Source organism: Hypanus sabinus, chromosome 31 (genome assembly GCF_030144855.1).
Source record: "Hypanus sabinus isolate sHypSab1 chromosome 31, sHypSab1.hap1, whole genome shotgun sequence".
Lineage (NCBI taxonomy): Eukaryota > Metazoa > Chordata > Chondrichthyes > Myliobatiformes > Dasyatidae > Hypanus > Hypanus sabinus.
In genome coordinates, this window is record NC_082736.1 from 448,849 (window position 1) to 471,002 (window position 22,154).

The 22,154-nt window shown below is 53.5% G+C and overlaps 1 protein-coding gene across 1 annotated transcript in view; it reads right to left on the reverse strand.

Annotated features, from left to right (window-relative positions):
• The window catches only part of atg2a (autophagy related 2A), a 464,956-nt gene that overhangs the window by 260,466 nt on the left and 182,336 nt on the right, over window positions 1-22,154 (reverse strand). The window contains exons 12-13 of the mRNA XM_059954818.1: window positions 21,891-22,038; window positions 4,445-4,543 (exon numbers count right to left, since the gene is read on the reverse strand). Coding sequence (XP_059810801.1) covers window positions 4,445-4,543; window positions 21,891-22,038 — 247 coding nt within the window. The remainder of the gene's footprint in view (window positions 1-4,444; window positions 4,544-21,890; window positions 22,039-22,154) is intronic.

The window sequence follows — 22,154 nt, forward strand, 5'->3', positions numbered from 1 at the left end:
CTACCTCCTCTGCAAGAACATCATACAAAGCAGTACAAGAAGCAGACTTTGGAGAGGCTGTAGAAGTGACTCGTCAAAATGGTTAGCTTGAAGGAGAGGTGTTGAAAAAGCAGTGATTTTTGTCACTGATGGTTGGCAAGAAGTAAGCAGAAGGGCAATTCAGGACCGTTTTGCTTACTGCGGTTCGGGGATGCTGGGAGTGAAAATGAAACCATTTCACTAATTCAACAAGTTAGGACCCACAAAATATTTGAAGGTATCAGCAATCATCTTGAATGTTACAATGAAAATAAAGATTTTGAGGACGCATTCATTGGGATGATTGTATGAAGGCAGTCTATTATCTGCACCAGGCGTTTGTGCCGATTTTGTTCCTTTACGGTCAATCTAAACATTGACCTCCCACATCATGAAGACCCTGGAGAGACTTGTTCTAGAGCAGCTCCGGCCTATGGTTAGGCCACACTTAGACCCCCTCCAGTTCACCTACCAGCCCCAACTAGGGGTTGAGGATGCCATCATCTACCTGCTGAACCGTGTCTATGCCCACCTGGACAGGCTGGTGAGCACTGTGAGGGTCATGATTTTTGACTTCTCCAGTGCGTTCAACACCATCCGCCCTGCTCTGCTGGGTGAGAAGCTGACAGTAACGCAGGTGGATGCTTCCCTGGTGTCATGGATTATTGATTACCTGACTGGCAGACCACAGTACGTGTGGTTGCAACACTGTGTGTCAGACAGAGTGGTCAGCAGCACTGGGGTTCCACAGGGGACTGTCCTGTCTCCCTTTCTCTTCACCATCTACACCTCGGACTTCAACTACTGCACAGAGTCTTGCCATCTTCAGAAGTTTTCTGATGACTCGGCCATAGTTGGATGCATCAGCAAGGGAGATGAGGCGGAATACAGGGGTACTGTGGAAACTTTGTCACATAGTGTGAACAGAATCATCTGCAGCGTAATGTGAAAAAGTCTAAGGAGCTGGTGGTGGACCTGAGGGGGCTAAGGTACCGGTGACCCCTGTTTCCATCCAAGGGGTCAGTGTGGACATGGTGGAGGATTACAAATACCTGGGGATACGAATTGACAATAAACTGGACTGGTCAAAGAACACTGAGGCTGTCTACAAGAAGGGTCAGAGCCGTCTCTATTTCCTGAGGAGACTGAGGTCCTTTAACATCAGCTGGACAATGCTGAGGATGTTCTACGAGTCTGTGGTGGCCAGTGCTATCATGTTTGCTGTTGTGTGCTGGGGCAGCAGGCTGAGGGTAGCAGACACCAACAGAATCAACAAACTCATTCGTAAAGCCAGTGATGTTGTGGGGGTGGAACTGGACTCTCTGACGGTGGTGTCGGAAAAGAGGATGCTGTCCAAGTTGCATGCCACCTTGGACAATGTCTCCCATCCACTCCATAGTGTACTGGTTAGGCACAGGAGTACATTCAGCCAGAGACATTCCACCGAGATGCAACACTGAGCGTCATAGGAAGTCATTCCTGCCTGTGGCCATCAAACTTTACAACTCCTCCCTCGGAGTGTCAGACACCCTGAGCCAATAGGCTGGTCCTGGACTTATTTCCAGTTGTCATAATTTGCTTATTATTATTGTTAAATTATTTATGGTTTTATATTGCTATATCTCTACACTATTCTTGGTTGGTGCGACTGTAACGAAACCCAATTTCCCTCGGGATCAAGACAGTATGTCTGTCTGTCAAAAGAACACGACAGTGTACACAGTGAATTCCTCCTTCAATAACTATTAGGAACAAATACAGTTCTATAGTACTGCAGTGCAGTTTGTAGTGTTCCAATTTGTTCCATATTTCATTTAAATGCATAATTTGTTAATCAGTTTGCCTTTTTTAAAATACTTTTTAACTATTTCCATGAAATTTCAGCTAATTGGGGCAGCTGCTTAATAGGGCCAAAATATACTTATCCAGATGTGTCCCAATTAACCAGAATCCACTGTATATAAAGTCATAAGAGGCATACTACTTTTCCTAGAGCGGAGATAACTAATGCTAGAGGACATGGGATTAACGTGAGTGGGGGAAAAGTTTCAAAGAGATTTATGAGTCTTCTTGAACATGAGTCCAGGGGAGGTGACAAAGCAGTTGCGATAAAAATGGTGAAGAGGCATTTAGACAGAGACCAGAAGCAGACAGACAACGTGCAAGCAGACGGGATAAGTTTAACTTAGTATTACGATGATATAGATATTATCGGCCAAAAGGCACGGTCCTGTCGTACTGTTCTCTGTTCTATAAATGACCAGCCACAACTCCTGGAACGAGGTACTACCTCTTGCTACTGGGAACGTCTCAACATGTCACACCGTGCTCCCTAACGACCTCCTAAAGCAATGTCTGTGGAGATATCTGTTTAGTACCATCACCTCACAAATCAGTAAGATCACCTCTCCTCCTTCGGAACTCCAAAGCGTATAGACCCAATCTCTTCAGCTGCTCATGAGGGGAAGGAAACAGACTGAACACTTCTCCGAGCCCACACGGGGCTGTTATCGGATTGCTCTATGCTGGCCCTTGCTAGGTGACCCTTCAGGAACCTCCAACGATCTACAGATGTACTGCTGGCACGTCCTGACTGGTTGCATCTTGGTCTGCTTGACAACCTGAATGTGCAGAATCGTAAGAAGCTGGAGGGCAACATCCGTGAGAGATCCCCCCCCCAGCGGGGCCGTGCTGTCTTCTCACAGTTCCCACCGGGAGCTGCACAAAGCCACAGGGAGGAGTGGGCTCAGCCAAATACATCACCGGCACATCCCCACCACCGGCAGCATCTATCAAAAAGTCCACCATCTGGGCTGTGCGTTCTCCTACCATCGGGCAGGATGTGCATGAGAACGTCGGTGACTGGTGGGCTGGGCCCAATACAGAAACACACCTCACTACCGGCAGCAGGGGCAGAAACCTGAGGTCCCATACCTCCACGTACCCTCTGTAGGTGCTAAATGTTCACAGTACTCAAGGTGAGGCCTCACCAGTGCCTTATAAAGCCTCAGCATCACATCCTTGCTCTTGTACTCCACACTTCTTGAAATGAATGCTAACACGGCATTTGCCTTCCTCACCACCGATTCGATCTGCACAAGGACTCCCAAGTCCCTTTGCTTCTCAGATTCTTGGACTTTCTCCTCGTTTAGAAAATAGTCTACACATTTACATCTACGAAAAGTGCATGACCATGCATTTTCCAACATTGTATTTCATTTGGCACTTTCTTGCCCATTCTCCTAATCTGTCTAAGTCCTTCTGCAGCCTATCTGTTTCCTCAACACTACCTGCCCCTCCTCCAATCTTCATATCATCTGCAAACTTGGCAACAAAGCCATCTAATTCTGTCACCCAAATTATTGACATACAGCGTAAAAAGAAGCGGTCCCAACACCAGCCCATGCGGAACAGCACTAGTCACTGACGGCCAACCAGAAAAGCATCCTTTTATTCCCACTCACTGCCTCTTAACCAATCAGCCAATGCTCTAACCATGTTAGTAAATTTCCTGTAATACCATGGGCTCTTAGCTTGGTAAGCAACACCTTGTCAAAGGCCTTCTGAAAGTCCAAATAGACAACATCCACTGCATCCCCTTTATCTATCCTACCTGTAATCTCCTCAAAGAATTCCAACAGGTTTGTCAGGCAGGATTTTCCCTGAAGGAAACCGTGCTGACTTTGTTCTATCTTGTCCTGTCACCAAGTGCACAATAACCTGATCTTTAACAACAGACCAACATCTTCCCAAGCACTGAGGTCAGGTTAACTGGTCTATAATTTCCTTTCTGCTGCCTTCCTCCTTTCTTAGAGTGGAGTGACATTTGTAATTTTCCAGTCCTCTGGAACCATGCCAGAGTCCAACGATTGCTATTATTAATGCCTTCACAATCTCTAACGCTACCTCTTTCAGAACCCTAGGGTGCAGTTCATCTGGTCTGGGTGAATTATGTACCCTTAGGTCTTTCAGCTTTTTGAGCATCTTCTCCATTGCAATAGTAACGACATTCGCTTCTCTTCCCTCACAACATCTGGCACACTGCTAGTATCTTCCACAGGGAAGACTGGCACCCGATACTCATTTAGTTCATCTGCCATCTCCTTGTCCTCTGATATCACTTCTCCGGCCTTGTTTTCTAGAGGTCCTATACCCACTCTCATCTCTCTATTTTCCCCACATACTTAAAAAAGCTTTTACTATCCACTTTGATATTGTTTGCTAGCTTGCTTTCATATTTCATCTTTGCCCTCCAAATGATTCTTTTAGTTTTTAAAAGCTTTCTAATCCTCTGTCTTTGCTCTGATTTCCCTGAGTGTCTGTGCAGGCTGCTACTTGTGCATATGCCATCGACTCGACTCAGCTTGCCTTCAGGATGGCGTCAGTGGTCAGCTCAGCACAACTGGCCAGCCCCTGTTGACCTTACCTTGCCTTCCTCGCTGCATGTCTGTCTGTAGTGGACCTGCGCACAGGGGCAGGCACTGGATTCACCGGACACTGCGGGCGACTTCCTGAAGATCAGCAGCTGCATAGGAAGAAACAGCAAGAAGCTGGAGAGGGTTTACTGCTTCACTGGCCCGGATGGAGTGTGTTCGGGTTCGTCCTGCATCCAGACATTGTAGGCTCTCCTGATCCTTCGAGCCTCCCCGCCTGGCCTATCACAGGACAATTAACAATGACCAATTAACCTACTAACCGGTACATCTTTGGACCGTGAGGTCACGGGGAGAATGTACAAACCTTGCAGAGGACGTCAGGAACACACTCAATGTGTTAGAAACATCTTCTTGCCCTCCGACACCATCAGATTTCAGAACGGACAATGAACCCATGAACACTACCTCACTGAGGATTCCATGCTTTCCTGGCATCTATGCCAGGTAGTCTCTTCACAGGATTCTAGCCAGATACAGGTATTGATTGCACCCAAAGGTTTGTTCGATGACAAACTCTTCAATCCCTGATGAACATTGGCTGAAATCAGTAACTGTGCCAAGCTGGAAGCCCAAGAAGAGTTTAATTGACGACCTCTGTGCTGTCTTTACGACAGTTATTTAGTTTATAATATTTTTGCTTAGTAATTCATTCAATAGTATTTTCTAGTTAGAATTAGAAGTGTTTAAAGTGTATTCATTGCATGTAAAATATATCGGCATGCGATGACGTCACATCCGGTTTCGCCGCGTCTTGTGGGAAAATACCGGTTTGAAATTAGCGCGAGGGTGGGGGCTCTCCACGAGGCTCACCTGAGCAGAAGTTGTTTTGCAGGCATGAGAAATCACAGTGAGAGCAACGCTGTAAGTTAATAGATAATCGATATATTGAACTAAGATGTTAATGCTGATCCTGTTAGAAGTAACGACGGTAGATAATGTTTATGCTTTCGTTAGTTAAAGAGTCGCGGATAGTTTGCATGGAAGTGTATTTAAAGTAGTCAATGGAGCAGGTAAACTCTCCCTGTATACTGCACCTTAGTGTAATGTAGTTATAGTCACCTTTGCAAGTATTTACACTTGAAATGTGATATTAAGGAAGGAACAAATACTGTATCAATCTTGTATTGTTTTATCAACAGTTTTCACCATATGTTAATGTGAAGAGTGAACAGTAAATGGTTAATCTTACTGCGATCTGGTTTGCATTGGCTGTGGTTTATCCGGACGTTAAATTCGGCGTTTCGTTACACCCGAAGGAGAACGTTACAGTGAAAAAGCGGCATTATCAGGTGTTTCAAGTGCTGCAATGTCAGCTCAATCCAGCATCAAGTCGACGCCGCCCAGCGACAAGGGCGGTAAACCGACATCAAGTAAGCCCACCCGGGCGTTATCAGGTGTTCCAAGTGCTGCAATGTCAGCTCGATCCGGGATCAAGTCGATGACGCCCAGCGACAAGGGCAGTAGAACGACATCAAGTAAGTCCACACAGGCAAGAGCCAAGGCAGAAGCCGCCAAGGTGCGACTGCATTACGCCAAACAAGAAGCAGTTTTGAAAATGAAACTGGCCACCAAAGAAGCCGAAAAGGCCGCCAGAGAAGCCGAAACCCAGTTGGAAATGGCAAAAATATCGACAGAGTTGCAAGTGCTGCAGCTGGAAGGAGAAGGAGAAGCTGCCATGGTGGAAGCAGAGTACATAGAAGAAGCTGAAGGGTCGCGTGATCTGACCGAAACAAGTTCTGCTTTAGAAAGGACCAGACTGGAACGCACGAGCGACTATGTACAATATCAAGCAGACAGGCAGGCTCGTCTCCCCTCTCCATACCTATTCGATAACTTCCCCAGCTACGAGGAAGAGAATTTACCCTCGCGGCCCCGCGATGAAGTCAAGAATGAAAGAGCTGACAACCGATATACTTTGACACCAAAGTTACAAAGTTCGATGCGAAGAGACGTGGAGGTTGAATCCAGGATGGCAAATTCCATGAGAAACGTGCGTTCTCAGTCATATAGGCGCCAACGTACTTCTCCAGCCCGCATGCCGCTTGCAGCCGATCCCACGCTGCAGTATTTAGCACGACGGGATCTCGTCACTTCGGGACTGTACCAGTTTGACGATAAACCCGAAAATTACCGCGCTTGGCTCTCCACATTCACCAACGTGATTGACGGGGTCCAGCTCAGTGCAACCCAAAGGTTGGACCTTATGGCGAAATGGCTGGGGAAAGAATCACGCGACCAGGTGAGACGCATGCGTTCAGTGTACATCAACAAACCTGAGCTAGCCTTAAGCGAAGCGTGGGAGAGACTTTGGGAGAGATATGGGGCCCCCGACATTATTGAAGCGGCGCTATATCGACGTCTGGAAAACTTTCCTAAGGTGTCAGCCAAAGATCACTTTAAGTTAAGAGAATTCGGAGATTTACTCATGGAGATCCAAGGCGCCAAAGAAGATGGCTATTCAGCTGGTCTAGTATTCCTAGATACTCCATCCGGGATTAGACCAATTGTGGACAAACTTCCATTTGGGCTGCAGGACAAGTGGCTGACTGTTGCCTCAGAGTACAAGGAAGACCACGATGGTCGATTTCCTCCCTTTAAGCACCTCACTAGGTTTGTGTGCAAGGAGGCGAAGAGGCGAAACGACCCTAGCCTTGTAGGTCCAGGAAGCAGTTCGATTTACACCAAGCCAGGCAGATCCGTTTCGAATGTTTTCAACATTGATAAACCCGTGTCAGTGCTCAAGACCGAAGCCCTTACGACTAACAACGACCCTGGCAAGTATTGTCCATTGCATAACAAACCTCACCCCCTGAAAGCATGCAGAATGTTTAGGGAAAAACCCCTTGAAGAGAGGACGGCTCTTCTCAAGGAGAAAAGAATATGTTTTAGATGCTGTTCCTCAACCTCTCACCTCGCCAGAGAGTGTACGATCGCCGTGAAGTGTCCGGAATGTGGCAGCCCAGATCACGTCGAGGCCATGCATCCCGACCTGTCACCACAAACCGAGAGCGCTCCTTCACCCCCACAACAGGACGGCGGGGAGGGAGAGGCTCACTCTAGGTCAATAGCTGTCAGCACGAACTGTACAGAAGTTTGCGGTCAAGCTCAGTCAAGTCGTTCTTGTTCCAAGATCTGCCTCACTAAGGTGTACCCTAAAGGAGCCAAAGACAAGGCCATCAAAGCCTATGTGATTCTGGACGATCAGAGCAATCGTTCACTAGTCAGTCCAGAGTTCTTTAAATTGTTCAACATTGAGAGTGAGCGGTTCCCATACTACCTCAAAACTTGCTCAGGCAACATGGAAACCCAAGGAAGGAAGGCAGAAGGCATCCAGATCGAGTCCCTGGATGGTAAAGTCGTCATCTGTCTCCCTCCGCTCTTAGAGTGCAATGAAATCATGAATAACCGTGCTGGGATCCCGACACCAAGTGCGGTGCTACACCAGCCGCATCTCCACCACATCGCCAAACACATCCCAGAACTGGATCCGAAAGCGGAAATACTCCTGCTATTAGGAAGAGATGTTATCCAGGTACACAAGGTTAGGCAGCAGATCAATGGACCACTCAACGCCCCCTTCGCGCAACGTCTGGATCTGGGCTGGGTGGTGATAGGAGAGGTGTGTCTCGGTAACGTACACAAACCGATGGTTAACACACTCAAGACCAATGTGCTAGAGAGTGGCCGCCATTCAATCTTTCAACCCTGCCCGAGTGTCCCGTGCATCAAGGAAGCACAACAAGGCGTTAACAAGCGCGAGGCAAGCGACGAGTCGCTGGGCCAGTCAGTCTTCGCTCTAACGAAGTATGACAACAAACTTGCACAATCAGCTCAAGATACCATTTCTTTAAAAACCAAAGACACCAAGGTCTTCAGAGATGAAGCAAATAATGGGGTTGCCCCATTGCCAATCAGAGAACCACGCCAGCGCTCACCAGATAACAAAGAGCAGGCAGTCAAACGGTTCACGTCCTTACGGAAAACCCGGAAAAGGAAACCCGAGATGCAGCAACGCACCCGATTGACCCACGAGGTACTGTGCACCCTAATGGCAGAGGTCACAGCCATTATAAACGCACAATCATTCCTACCTGTGTCTTCTGACCCAGAAAACCCCTTTATACTTTCGCCATCAACGCTCCTTACGCAGAAGGCAGGAGCACCTCCTCCACCAGGAGACTTCTCAGACAAGGATTTGTACACAAAGCAATGGAGACAAGTCCAGGCTCTGGCAAATCAGTTCTGGTCCCGCTGGAGACAGAAATATCTACACTCGTTGCAACAGAGACAAAAGTGGACAGAACCCCACAGGAATCTTCAAGTTGGAGACTTAGTCCTGCTCAGGGACAAGCAAACCACCCGCAACAGCTGGCCAACGGCCAGAATCACTGCTACATTCCCTAGCGGGGATGGACATGTCAGGAAGATCGAATTGAAGACTACCGACCAAGGCGATGTGAAAATTTACCAAGGGCCAGTTACAGAAGTTATTCTACTTCTACCCAATGACTGATTAAGAGACTAAGTTTTGTACTCTGCTCATTGTGACCTTACGAAGGTCAAGCGGGGAGTGTGCTGTCTTTACGACAGTTATTTAGTTTATAATATTTTCGCTTAGTAATTCATTCAATAGTATTTTCTAGTTAGAATTAGAAGTGTTTAAAGTGTATTCATTGCATGTAAAATATATCGGCATGCGATGACGTCACATCCGGTTTCGCCGCGTCTTGTGGGAAAATACCGGTTTGAAATTAGCGCGAGGGTGGGGGCTCTCCACGAGGCTCACCTGAGCAGAAGTTGTTTTGCAGGCATGAGAAATCACAGTGAGAGCAACGCTGTAAGTTAATAGATAATCGATATATTGAACTAAGATGTTAATGCTGATCCTGTTAGAAGTAACGACGGTAGATAATGTTTATGCTTTCGTTAGTTAAAGAGTCGCGGATAGTTTGCATGGAAGTGTATTTAAAGTAGTCAATGGAGCAGGTAAACTCTCCCTGTATACTGCACCTTAGTGTAATGTAGTTATAGTCACCTTTGCAAGTATTTACACTTGAAATGTGATATTAAGGAAGGAACAAATACTGTATCAATCTTGTATTGTTTTATCAACAGTTTTCACCATATGTTAATGTGAAGAGTGAACAGTAAATGGTTAATCTTACTGCGATCTGGTTTGCATTGGCTGTGGTTTATCCGGACGTTAAATTCGGCGTTTCGTTACACCCGAAGGAGAACGTTACAACCTCACTATTTCCCCTCAATAACTTTCAGTTCCCTGCCCGTGACCGCCTCACTTTCACCATGGACGTCCAGACCCTTTACACCACTATCCCCCATAAAGACAGCTTTAAAGCTCTCTGCTTGTATCTTGACAACAGTCCTGACCAGATTCCTCCACCACCCTCCTGACCAGATCCCCTCCACCACCCTCCTGACCAGATCGACTCCACTACCCTAGTGACCAGATCCCTCCACCACCCTCCTGACCAGATCCCTCCACCACCCTCCTGACCAGATCCCCTCCACCACCCTCCTGACCAGATCCCCTCCACCACCCTCCTGACCAGATCGACTCCACTACCCTAGTGACCAGATCCCTCCACCACCCTCCTGACCAGATCCCCTCCACCACCCTCCTGACCAGATCCCCTCCACCACCCTCCTGACCAGATCCCCTCCACCACCCTCCTGACCAGATCGACTCCACTACGCTAGTGACCAGATCCCTCCACCACCCTCCTGACCAGATCCCTCCACCACCCTCCTGACCAGATCCCTCCACCACCCTCCTGACCAGATCCACTCCACCACCCTCCTGACCAGATCCACTCCACCACCCTCCTGACCAGATCCACTCCACCACCCTCCTGACCAGATCCCTCCACCACCCTCCTGACCAGATCCCTCCACCACCCTCCACCACCCTCCTGACCAGATCCACTCCACCACCCTCCTGACCAGATCCCTCCACCACCCTCCTGACCAGATCCCTCCATCACCCTCCTGACCAGATCCCTCCACCCCCTCCAGACCAGATCTCTCCACCACCCTCCTGACCAGATCCCTCCACCACCCTCCTGACCAGATCTCTCCACCACCCACCTGACCAGTTTCCCTCCACCACCCTCCTGACCAGATCCACTCCACTACCCTCCTGACCAGATCCACTCCACCACCCTCCTGACCAGATCCACTCCACCACCCTCCTGACCAGATCCCTCCACTACCCTCCTGACCAGATCCCTCCACTACCCTCCTGACCAGATGCCTCCACCACCCACCTGACCAGATCCCTCCACTACCCTCCTGACCAGATCCCTCCACCCTCCTGACCAGATCCCTCCACCACCCTCCTGACCAGATCCACTCTACTATTCTCCTGACCAGATCCCTCCACCACCCACCTGACCAGTTTCCCTCCACCACCCTCCTGACCAGATCCACTCCACCACCCTCCTGAACAGATCCACCCCACCATCCTCCCGACCAGATCCACTCCACTACCCTCCTGACCAGATCCCTCCACTACCCTCCTGACCAGATCCCTCCACTACCCTCCTGACCAGATCCACTCGACCACCCTCCTGACCAGATCCCTCCACCCCCTCCTGACCAGATCTCTCCACCACCCTCCTGACCAGATCCCTCCACCACCCTCCTGACCAGATCTCTCCACCACCCTCCTGACCAGATCCACTCCACCACCCTCATGACCAGATCCCTCCACCCCCTCCTGACCAGATCCCTCCACTACCCTCCTGACCAGATCCACTCCACCACCCTCCTGACCAGATCCCTCCACTACCCTCCTGACCAGATCCCTCCACTACCCTCCTGACCAGATAACCACTTCCTGACCAGATCCACTCGACCACCCTCCTGACCAGATCCACTCCACTACCCTCCTGACCAGATCCCTCCACTACCCTCCTGACCAGATCTCTCCACTACCCTCCTGACCAGATCCACTCCACCACCTCCTGACCAGATCCACTCGACCACCCTCCTGACCAGATCCACTCCACCACCCTCCTGACCAGATCCACTCGACCACCCTCCTGACCAGATCCCTCCACCCCCTCCTGACCAGATCTCTCCACTACCCTCCTGACCAGATCCCTCCAACAACCTCCTGACCAGATCCCTCCACCACCTCCTGACCAGATCCCCCCACTACCCTCCTGACCAGATCCCTCCACTACCCTCCTGACCAGATCCACTCCACCACCCTCCTGACCAGATCCCTCCACTACCCTCCTGACCAGATCCCTCCACTACCCACCAGACCAGATCCACTCCACCACCTCCTGACCAGATCCACTCGACCACCCTCCTGACCAGATCCACTCCACCACCCTCCTGACCAGATCCACTCCACCACCCTCCTGACCAGATCCACTCGACCACCCTCCTGACCAGATCCCTCCACCCCCTCCTGACCAGATCTCTCCACTACCCTCCTGACCAGATCCCTCCAACAACCTCCTGACCAGATCCCTCCACCACCTCCTGACCAGATCCCTCCAATACCCTCCTGACCAGAACCCTCCACTACCCTCCTGACCAAAACCCTCCACTACCCTCCTGACCAGATCCCTACACCACCCTCCTGACCAGATCCACTCCACTACCCTCCTGACCAGATCTCTCCACTACCCTCCTGACCAGATCCACTCCACTACCCTCCTGACCAGATCCACTCCACCACCCTCCTGACCAGATCCCTCCACCACCCTCCTGACCAGATCCCTCCACCACCCTCCTGACCAGATCCCTCCACCACCCTCCTGACCAAATCCCTCCACCCCCTCCTGACCAGATCCACTCCACTATCCTGCTGACCAGATCCACTCCACCACCCTCCTGACCAGATCCACTCCACCACCCTCCTGACCACATCCCTCCACCACCCTCCTGACCAGATCCACTCCACCACCCTCCTGACCAGATCCACTCCACCACCCACCTGACCAGATCCCTCCACTACCCTCCTGACCAGATCCACTCCACTACCCTCCTGACCAGAACCCTCCACCACCCTCCTGACCAGCTTCCATCCACTACCCTCCTGACCAGATCCCTACACCACCCTCCTGACCAGATCCACTCCACTACCCTCCTGACCAGATCCCTCCATCACCCTCCTGACCAGATCAACTCCACCACCCTCCTGACCAGATCCACTCCACCACCCTCCTGACCAGATCCCTCCACTACCCTCCTGACCAGATCCCTCCTCTACCCTCCTGACCAGATGCCACCACCACCCACCTGACCAGATCCCTCCACAACCCTCCTGACCAGATCCCTCCACCACCCACCTGACCAGATCCCTCCACTACCCTCCTGACCAGATCCCTCCACTACCCTCCTGACCAGATCCCTCCACTACCCTCCTGACCAGATCCCTCCACCACCCTCCTGACCAGATCCACTCTACTACTCTCCTGACCAGATCCCTCCACCACCCACCTGACCAGTTTCCCTCCACCACCCTCCTGACCAGATCCACTCCACCACCCTCCTGAACAGATCCACCCCACCATCCTCCTGACCAGATCCACTCCACTACCCTCCTGACCAGATCCCTCCACTACCCTCCTGACCAGATCCCTCCACTACCCTCCTGACCAGATCCCTCCACTACCCTCCTGACCAGATCCACTCGACCACCCTCCTGACCAGATCCCTCCACCCCCTCCTGACCAGATCTCTCCACCACCCTCCTGACCAGATCCCTCCACCACCCTCCTGACCAGATCTCTCCACCACCCTCCTGACCAGATCCACTCCACCACCCTCCTAACCAGATCCCTCCACCCCCTCCTGACCAGATCTCTCCACCACCCTCCTGACCAGATCCACTCCAACACACTCCTGTCCAGATGCCTCCACTACCCTCCTGACCAGATCCACTCGACCACCCTCCTGACCAGATCCCTCCACCCCCTCCTGACCAGATCTCTCCACCACCCTCCTGACCAGATCCCTCCACCACCCTCCTGACCAGATCTCTCCACCACCCTCCTGACCAGATCCACTCCACCACCCTCCTAACCAGATCCCTCCACCCCCTCCTGACCAGATCTCTCCACCACCCTCCTGACCAGATCCACTCCAACACCCTCCTGTCCAGATGCCTCCACTACCCTCCTGACCAGATCCACTCCACCACCCTCCTGACCAGATCCACTCCACTACCCTCCTGACCAGAACCCTCCACTACCCTCCTGACCAGATCCACTCCACCACCCTCCTGACCAGATCTCTCCACTACCCTCCTGACCAGATCCACTCCACCACCTCCTGACCAGATCCACTCCACCACCCTCCTGACCAGATCCACTCCACCACCCTCCTGACCAGATCCACTCCACCACCCTCCTGACCAGATCCCTCCACCCCCTCCTGACCAGATCCCTCCACTACCCTCCTGACCAGATCCACTCCACCACCCTCCTGACCAGATCCCTCCACTACCCTCCTGACCAGATCCCTCCACTACCCTCCTGACCAGATCCACTCCACCACCTCCTGACCAGATCTACTCCACCACCCTCCTGACCAGATCCCTCCACTACCCTCCTGACCAGATCCCTCCACTACCCTCCTGACCAGATCCACTCCACCACCTCCTGACCAGATCCACTCGACCACCCCCCTGACCAGATCCACTCCACCACCCTCCTGACCAGATCCACTCCACCACCCTCCTGACCAGATCCACTCGACCACCCTCCTGACCAGATCCCTCCACCCCTCCTGACCAGATCTCTCCACTACCCTCCTGACCAGATCCCTCCAACAACCTCCTGACCAGATCCCTCCACCACCTCCTGACCAGATCCCTCCACCCCTCCTGACCAGATCTCTCCACTACCCTCCTGACCAGATCACTCCAACAACCTCCTGACCAGATCCCTCCACCACCTCCTGACCAGATCCCTCCAATACCCTCCTGACCAGAACCCTCCACTACCCTCCTGACCAGATCCACTCCACCACCCTCCTGACCAGATCCCTACACCACCCTCCTGACCAGATCCACTCCACTACCCTCCTGACCAGATCCACTCCACTACCCTCCTGACCAGAACCCTCCACCACCCTCCTGACCAGCTTCCATCCACTACCCTCCTGACCAGATCCCTACACCACCCTCCTGACCAGATCCACTCCACTACCCTCCTGACCAGAACCCTCCACCACCCTCCTGACCAGATCCACTCCACCACCCTCCTGACCAGATCCACTCCACCACCCTCCTGACCAGATCCCTCCACTACCCTCCTGACCAGATCCCTCCTCTACCCTCCTGACCAACTGCCTCCACCACCCACCTGACCAGATCCCTCCACAACCCTCCTGACCAGATCCCTCCACCACCCACCTGACCAGATCCCTCCACTACCCTCCTGACCAGATCCCTCCACTACCCTCCTGACCAGATCCCTCCACTACCCTCCTGACCAGATCCCTCCACCACCCTCCTGACCAGATCCACTCTACTACTCTCCTGACCAGATCCCTCCACCACCCACCTGACCAGTTTCCCTCCACCACCCTCCTGACCAGATCCACTCCACCACCCTCCTGAACAGATCCACCCCACCATCCTCCTGACCAGTTCCACTCCACTACCCTCCTGACCAGATCCCTCCACTACCCTCCTGACCAGATCCCTCCACTACCCTCCTGACCAGATCCCTCCACTACCCTCCTGACCAGATCCACTCGACCACCCTCCTGACCAGATCCCTCCACCCCCTCCTGACCAGATCTCTCCACCACCCTCCTGACCAGATCCCTCCACCACCCTCCTGACCAGATCTCTCCACCACCCTCCTGACCAGATCCACTCCACCACCCTCCTGACCAGATCCCTCCACCCCCTCCTGACCAGATCTCTCCACCACCCTCCTGACCAGATCCACTCCAACACCCTCCTGTCCAGATGCCTCCACTACCCTCCTGACCAGATCCACTCGACCACCCTCCTGACCAGATCCCTCCACCCCCTCCTGACCAGATCTCTCCACCACCCTCCTGACCAGATCCACTCCAACACCCTCCTGTCCAGATGCCTCCACTACCCTCCTGACCAGATCCACTCGACCACCCTCCTGACCAGATCCCTCCACCCCCTCCTGACCAGATCCCTCCACCACCCTCCTGACCAGATCCCTCCACCACCCTCCTGACCAGATCCCTCCACCACCCTCCTGACCAGATCTCTCCACCACCCTCCTGACCAGATCCACTCCACCACCCTCCTAACCAGATCCCTCCACCCCCTCCTGACCAGATCTCTCCACCACCCTCCTGACCAGATCCACTCCAACACCCTCCTGTCCAGATGCCTCCACTACCCTCCTGACCAGATCCACTCCACCACCCTCCTGACCAGATCCCTCCACTACCCTCCTGACCAGATCCCTCCACTACCCTCCTGACCAGATAACCACCTCCTGACCAGATCCACTCGACCACCCTCCTGACCAGATCCACTCCACTACCCTCCTGACCAGAACCCTCCACTACCCTCCTGACCAGATCCACTCCACCACCCTCCTGACCAGATCTCTCCACTACCCTCCTGACCAGATCCACTCCACCACCTCCTGACCAGATCCACTCCACCACCCTCCTGACCAGATCCACTCCACCACCCTCCTGACCAGATCCACTCCACCACCCTCCTGACCAGATCCCTCCACCACCCTCCTGACCAGATCCCTCCACCCCCTCCTGACCAGATCCCTCCACTACCCTCCTGACCAGATCCACTCCACCACCCTCCTGACCAGATCCCTCCACTACCCTCCTGACCAGATCCCTCCACCACCCTCCTGACCAGATCCCTCCACTACCCTCCTGACCAGATCCCTCCACTACCCTCCTGACCAGATCCACTCCAACACCCTCCTGACCAGATCCACTCCACTACCCTCCTGACCAGATCCCTCCACCCCCTCCTGACCAGATCCCTCCACCACCCTCCTGACCAGCTTCCATCCACTACCCTCCTGACCAGATCCACTCCACCACCCTCCTGACCAGATCCCTCCACCACCCTCCTGACCAGATCCACTCCACTACCCTCCTGACCAGATCCACTCGACCACCCTCCTGACCAGATCCACTCGACCACCCTCCTGACCAGATCCCTACACCATCCTCCTGACCAGATCCCTCCACTACCCTCCTGACCAGATCCCTCCACTACCCTCCTGACCAGATCCACTCCACCACCCTCCTGACCAGATCCCTCCACCCCCTCCTGACCAGATCCACTCCACCACCCTCCTGACCAGCTTCCATCCACTACCCTCCTGACCAGATCCCTCCACCCCCTCCTGACCAGATCCACTCCACCACCCTCCTGACCAGATCCACTCCACCACCCTCCTGACCAGATCCACTCCACCACCCTCCTGACCAGATCCCTCCACCCCTCCTGACCAGATCTCTCCACTACCCTCCTGACCAGATCCCTCCAACAACCTCCTGACCAGATCCCTCCACCACCTCCTGACCAGATCCCTCCACCCCTCCTGACCAGATCTCTCCACTACCCTCCTGACCAGATCCCTCCAACAACCTCCTGACCAGATCCCTCCACCACCTCCTGACCAGATCCCTCCAATACCCTCCTGACCAGAACCCTCCACCACCCTCCTGACCAGATCCACTCCACCACCCTCCTGACCAGATCTCTCCACTACCCTCCTGACCAGATCCCTCCACTACCCTCCTGACCAGATCCACTCCACTACCCTCCTGACCAGATCCACTCCACCACCCTCCTGACCAGATCCACTCCACCCCCTCCTGACCGGATCCCTCCATCACCCACCTGACCAGATCCCTCCACCACCCTCCTGACCAGCTTCCATCCACTACCCTCCTGACCAGATCCCTCCACCACCCTCCTGACCAGATCCCTCCATCACCCTCCTGACCAGATCCACTCCACCACCCTCCTGACCAGATCCCTCCACCACCCTCCTGACCGGATCCCTCCATCACCCTCCTGACCAGATCCACTCCACCACCCTCCTGACCAGATCCCTCCACCACCCTCCTGACCAGATCCACTCCACTACCCTCCTGACCAGATCCACTCGACCACCCTCCTGACCAGATCCACTCGACCACCCTCCTGACCAGATCCCTCCACTACCCTCCTGACCAGATCCACTCCACCACCCTCCTGACCAGATCCCTCCACCCCCTCCTGACCAGCTTCCATCCACTACCCTCCTGACCAGATCCCTCCACTACCCTCCTGACCAGATCCACTCCACTACCCTCCTGACCAGATCCCTCCACCACCCTCCTGACCAAATCCCTCCACTACCCTCCTGACCAGATCCACTCCACCACCCTCCTGACCAGATCCACTCCACTATCCTGCTGACCAGATCCACTCCACCACCCTCCTGACCAGATCCACTCCACCACCCTCCTGACCACATCCCTCCACCCCCTCCTGACCAGATCCACTCCACCACCCTCCTGACCAGATCCACTCCACCACCCTCCTGACCACATCCCTCCACCACCCTCCTGACCAGATCCACTCCACCACCCTCCTGACCACATCCCTCCACCACCCTCCTGACCAGATCCACTCCACCACCCTCCTGACCAGATCCCTCCACTACCCTCCTGACCAGATCCACTCCACTACCCTCCTGACCAGACCCCTCCACCACCCTCCTGACCAGCTTCCATCCACTACCCTCCTGACCAGAACCCTACACCACCCTCCTGACCAGATCCACTCCACTACCCTCCTGACCAGATCCCTCCACCACCCTCCTGACCAGATCCACTCCACCACCCTCCTGACCAGATCCACTCCACCACCCTCCTGACCAGATCCACTCCACTACCCTCCTGACCAGATCCCTCCACCACCCTCCTGACCAGATCCCCTCCACCACCCTCCTGACCAGATCCACTCCACTACCCTCCTGACCAGATGCCTCCACCACCCTCCTGACCAGATCCACTCCACTACCCTCCTGACCAGTTTCCCTCCAACAACCTCCTGACCAGATCCTCTCCACTACCCTCCTGACCAGATCCACTCCACCACCCTCCTGACCAGATCCCTACACCACCCTCCTGACCAGATCCCTCCACTACCCTCCTGACCAGATCCCTCCACTACCCTCCTGACCAGTTTCCCTCCACCCCCTCCTGACCAGATCCACTCCACCACCCTCCTGACCAGATCCACTCCACCACCCTCCTGACCAGATCCACTCCACCACCCTCCTGACCAGATCCACTCCACCACCCTCTTGACCAGATCCCTCCACCACCCTCCTGACCAGATCCACTCCACCACCCTCCTGACCAGATCCCTACACCACCCTCCTGACCAGATCCACTCCACCACCCTCCTGACCAGATCCCTACACCACCCTCCTGACCAGATCCACTCCACTACCCTCCTGACCAGATCCCTCCACCACCCTCCTGACCAGATCCCTCCACCACCCTCCTGACCAGATCCACTCCACCACCCTCCTGACCAGATCCCTCCACCACCCTCCTGACCAGATCCCTCCACCACCCTCCTGACCAGATCCACTCCACCACCCTCCTGACCAGATCCCTCCACTACCCTCCTGACCAGATGCCTACACCACCCTCCTGACCAGATCCCTCCACCACCTCCTGACCAGATCCACTCCACCACCCACCTGACCAGATCCACTCCACCACCCTCCTGACCAGATCCACTCCACCACCTCCTGACCAGATCCACTCCACCACCCTCCTGACCAGATCCACTCCACCACCCTCCTGACCAGATCCACTCCACTACCCTCCTGACCAGATCCCTCCACCCCCTCCTGACCAGATCCCTCCACTACCCTCCTGACCAGTTTCCCTCCACTACCCTCCAGACCAGTTTCCCTCCACCACCACCCTCAGCAAAATCTCCAGCGGCTCCTCACACTTGGTGCAAATTCAAGGGACTGCCATGGGCATGCCTGCCTTTTCATTGGCTACTTAGAACACTTTGAGCTCCAAGCCTTTCCTGGCGATGCTCCCCAACTCTTCCTCCGCTGCAATCATGTGCTTCATGCACCCATCCTCAATTTCATCAACTTCCACCTCTCCCATTTGACACCTCCCTTTCCTTTCCCCAATCTCTCTGTTTCCACCTCTGGAGACAAAACATCGACAGACATCTTTCATAAACCTACAAATTCCCACGGCTATCTTTACGACAGCTCTTCCTGCTCATCTCCTGTCAAAATACTATTACCCCTTCTCTGTTGCTTTGACCCCACCACGTTTGTTCCCAGGATGCGGCTTTCGTTGGACAGAGTTTCCATTCCTCCACCATGGATGCTGCATCTCCTCCATTTCCCGGATACCCACTCACCACCTTGACAGAATGCCTCTTACCTACCACTCTAACACATCAATCTCTGCTGCTCCTTCAATGGGATCCCATCCCCAAACGCTCCTCCGCCCACACTCTCTGCCTTCCACTGAGATCACCTCCGCTGCCGAATCTCCCTCCCGGCACAAACCCTTGCATGTGATGGAAACACTCAGGGTGCAGGAGCAACTCCTTACTTTCCGACTAAGTAGCCTGCAGCTTGATGGCACGAGCATCGATTTCTCCTTCTCACCTCCCCCAGTGCCCTCTTTCGTCACTTCTTCCCATGCTTCACTCTCCTCTGGTCAGATTCTGTCTTCTCCATCCATCATGCTTCATGCCTCCTCCCCAACTCACCTACCACCCTCCAGTTTGTCCTCCTTCCTCCCGCCCCCCACCCCACTACCCCGCCACACTTTCTTATTCTGGCTCCTTGCCCCTTTGTGTCCTGGTGAGGAGCCTTGGACGGAAGCAACTGCCGCAGAGCAACAAAGTTCACCAGGATGAAGGACCTGGTGCTTTCCCACAGCCATTACAAACCCAGGACAGCACAGCGCCTCTGCTTTCCGAGAAGTTTGTGAAGATTCAGCATGACATCTAAAACTTTGACTAACTTCGATAGAAGTGTGGTGGAGACCGGCTGCGTCTCAGCCTGGTATGGAAACATCGATATCCTTGAACAGAAAATCCTACAAGAGGCAGTGGGAATGGCCCAGTCCATCACGGGTAAAGCTCCCCCACCACTCAGCACGTCCACACAAAGCACTGTCACGGGAAAGCAGCGTCCATCATCAGGGACCCCCACCAACCAGGACATGTTCCTTTCTCACTGCTGCCTTCAGGTGGAAGGTACAGGAACTGCAGGACTCACACCACCAGGTTCAGGAATGGTTACTACCCCTCAACCATCAGGCTCCTGAAAGAGTGAGGATAACCTCAACTCTGAACTGATTCCATCAGGAAGGAGGTACAGGAGCCTCAGGTCCCACACCACCAGGTTCAGGAACAGTTATTACCCCTCAATCATCAGGCTCCTGAACCAGTGAGGATAACCTCAACTCTGAACTGATTCCATCGGGAAGGAGGTACAGGAGCCTCAGGTCCCACACCACCAGGTTCAGGAACAGTTATTACCCCTCAACCATCAGGCTCCTGAACCAGTGAGGATAACCTCAACTCTGAACTGATTCCATCGGGAAGGAGATACAGGAACCTCAGGTCCCACACCACCAGGTTCAGGAACAGTTATTACCCTCAACCATCAGGCTCCTGAACCAGTGAGGATAACCTCAACTCTGAACTGATTCCATCGGGAAGGAGGTACAGGAGCCTCAGGTCCCACACCACCAGGTTCAGGAACAGTTATTACCCCTCAACCATCAGGCTCCTGAACCAGTGAGGATAATCTCAACTCTGAACTGTTTCCGCAACCTATAGACTCATTTTCAAGAACTCTAAGACTCACGTTCTCAGCATTATTTATTTATTTAATATTTGGTTTGTATTTGAAAATTAGTTACTTGTCTTTTGTTGTGAGTGGTTTTTCACTGATTCTATTGTTTTGTACTGTAAATGCCTGCAAGAAAATGAATCTCAGGGTCACCTGTGGTGCCATCGATGTGCGTTTTGAAGACAGTGTGCATCGCAGACACAGTACGCTGGTGACTGAGGGAGGGAGTTGGGTGGCCTATGGAAGTGGGCTGCCCTGTCCTGGATGGTGTTGAGGTTCCTGAGCTTTACTCCCCCAGGCAAGGTGGGAGTGTCCCATCACATTGCTGGCCTGAGTGAGCCCACGGTACCCAGAGTGATCAGACTCTGTAAGGGTGCATTGCTGACTTCGGTTGATATGTCCAGTTCGTTTCTCCTGTGAACGCGGCTTATCTGATGCTGTGTGTTTGAGTGAGTTTCTCATTGCACCTGTCCCTGTGCACGTTCCAGATGCTGCTCCCTTGTAGATGTGCCAGTGTGACCATGAACTCGACTCTGAGTGGAGAGCCATACGGGGGGACGATGGGACTGCTCACCTCTGTGTACTCGACCCTGTGCTGAGTCCCGGCAGGCCACAGGCTCTCCAGTATCTCCATTGCGCCGAAGCAGGCGTCTGCGCACAAGAACTGCACGCCTCTGCCTGTCTTCTGTTCACAAGCCAGCTGCACCGCACTGCCGATCAGCCTGGAATCGGACACAAAAGAAACTGTCATGTACAACAACAAAGGGTTAAATATTGCTCATGGCACATGCTGGCCACGTACCGTGCCAGGGCCGCCGAGACGAAGATGTGCGCATTA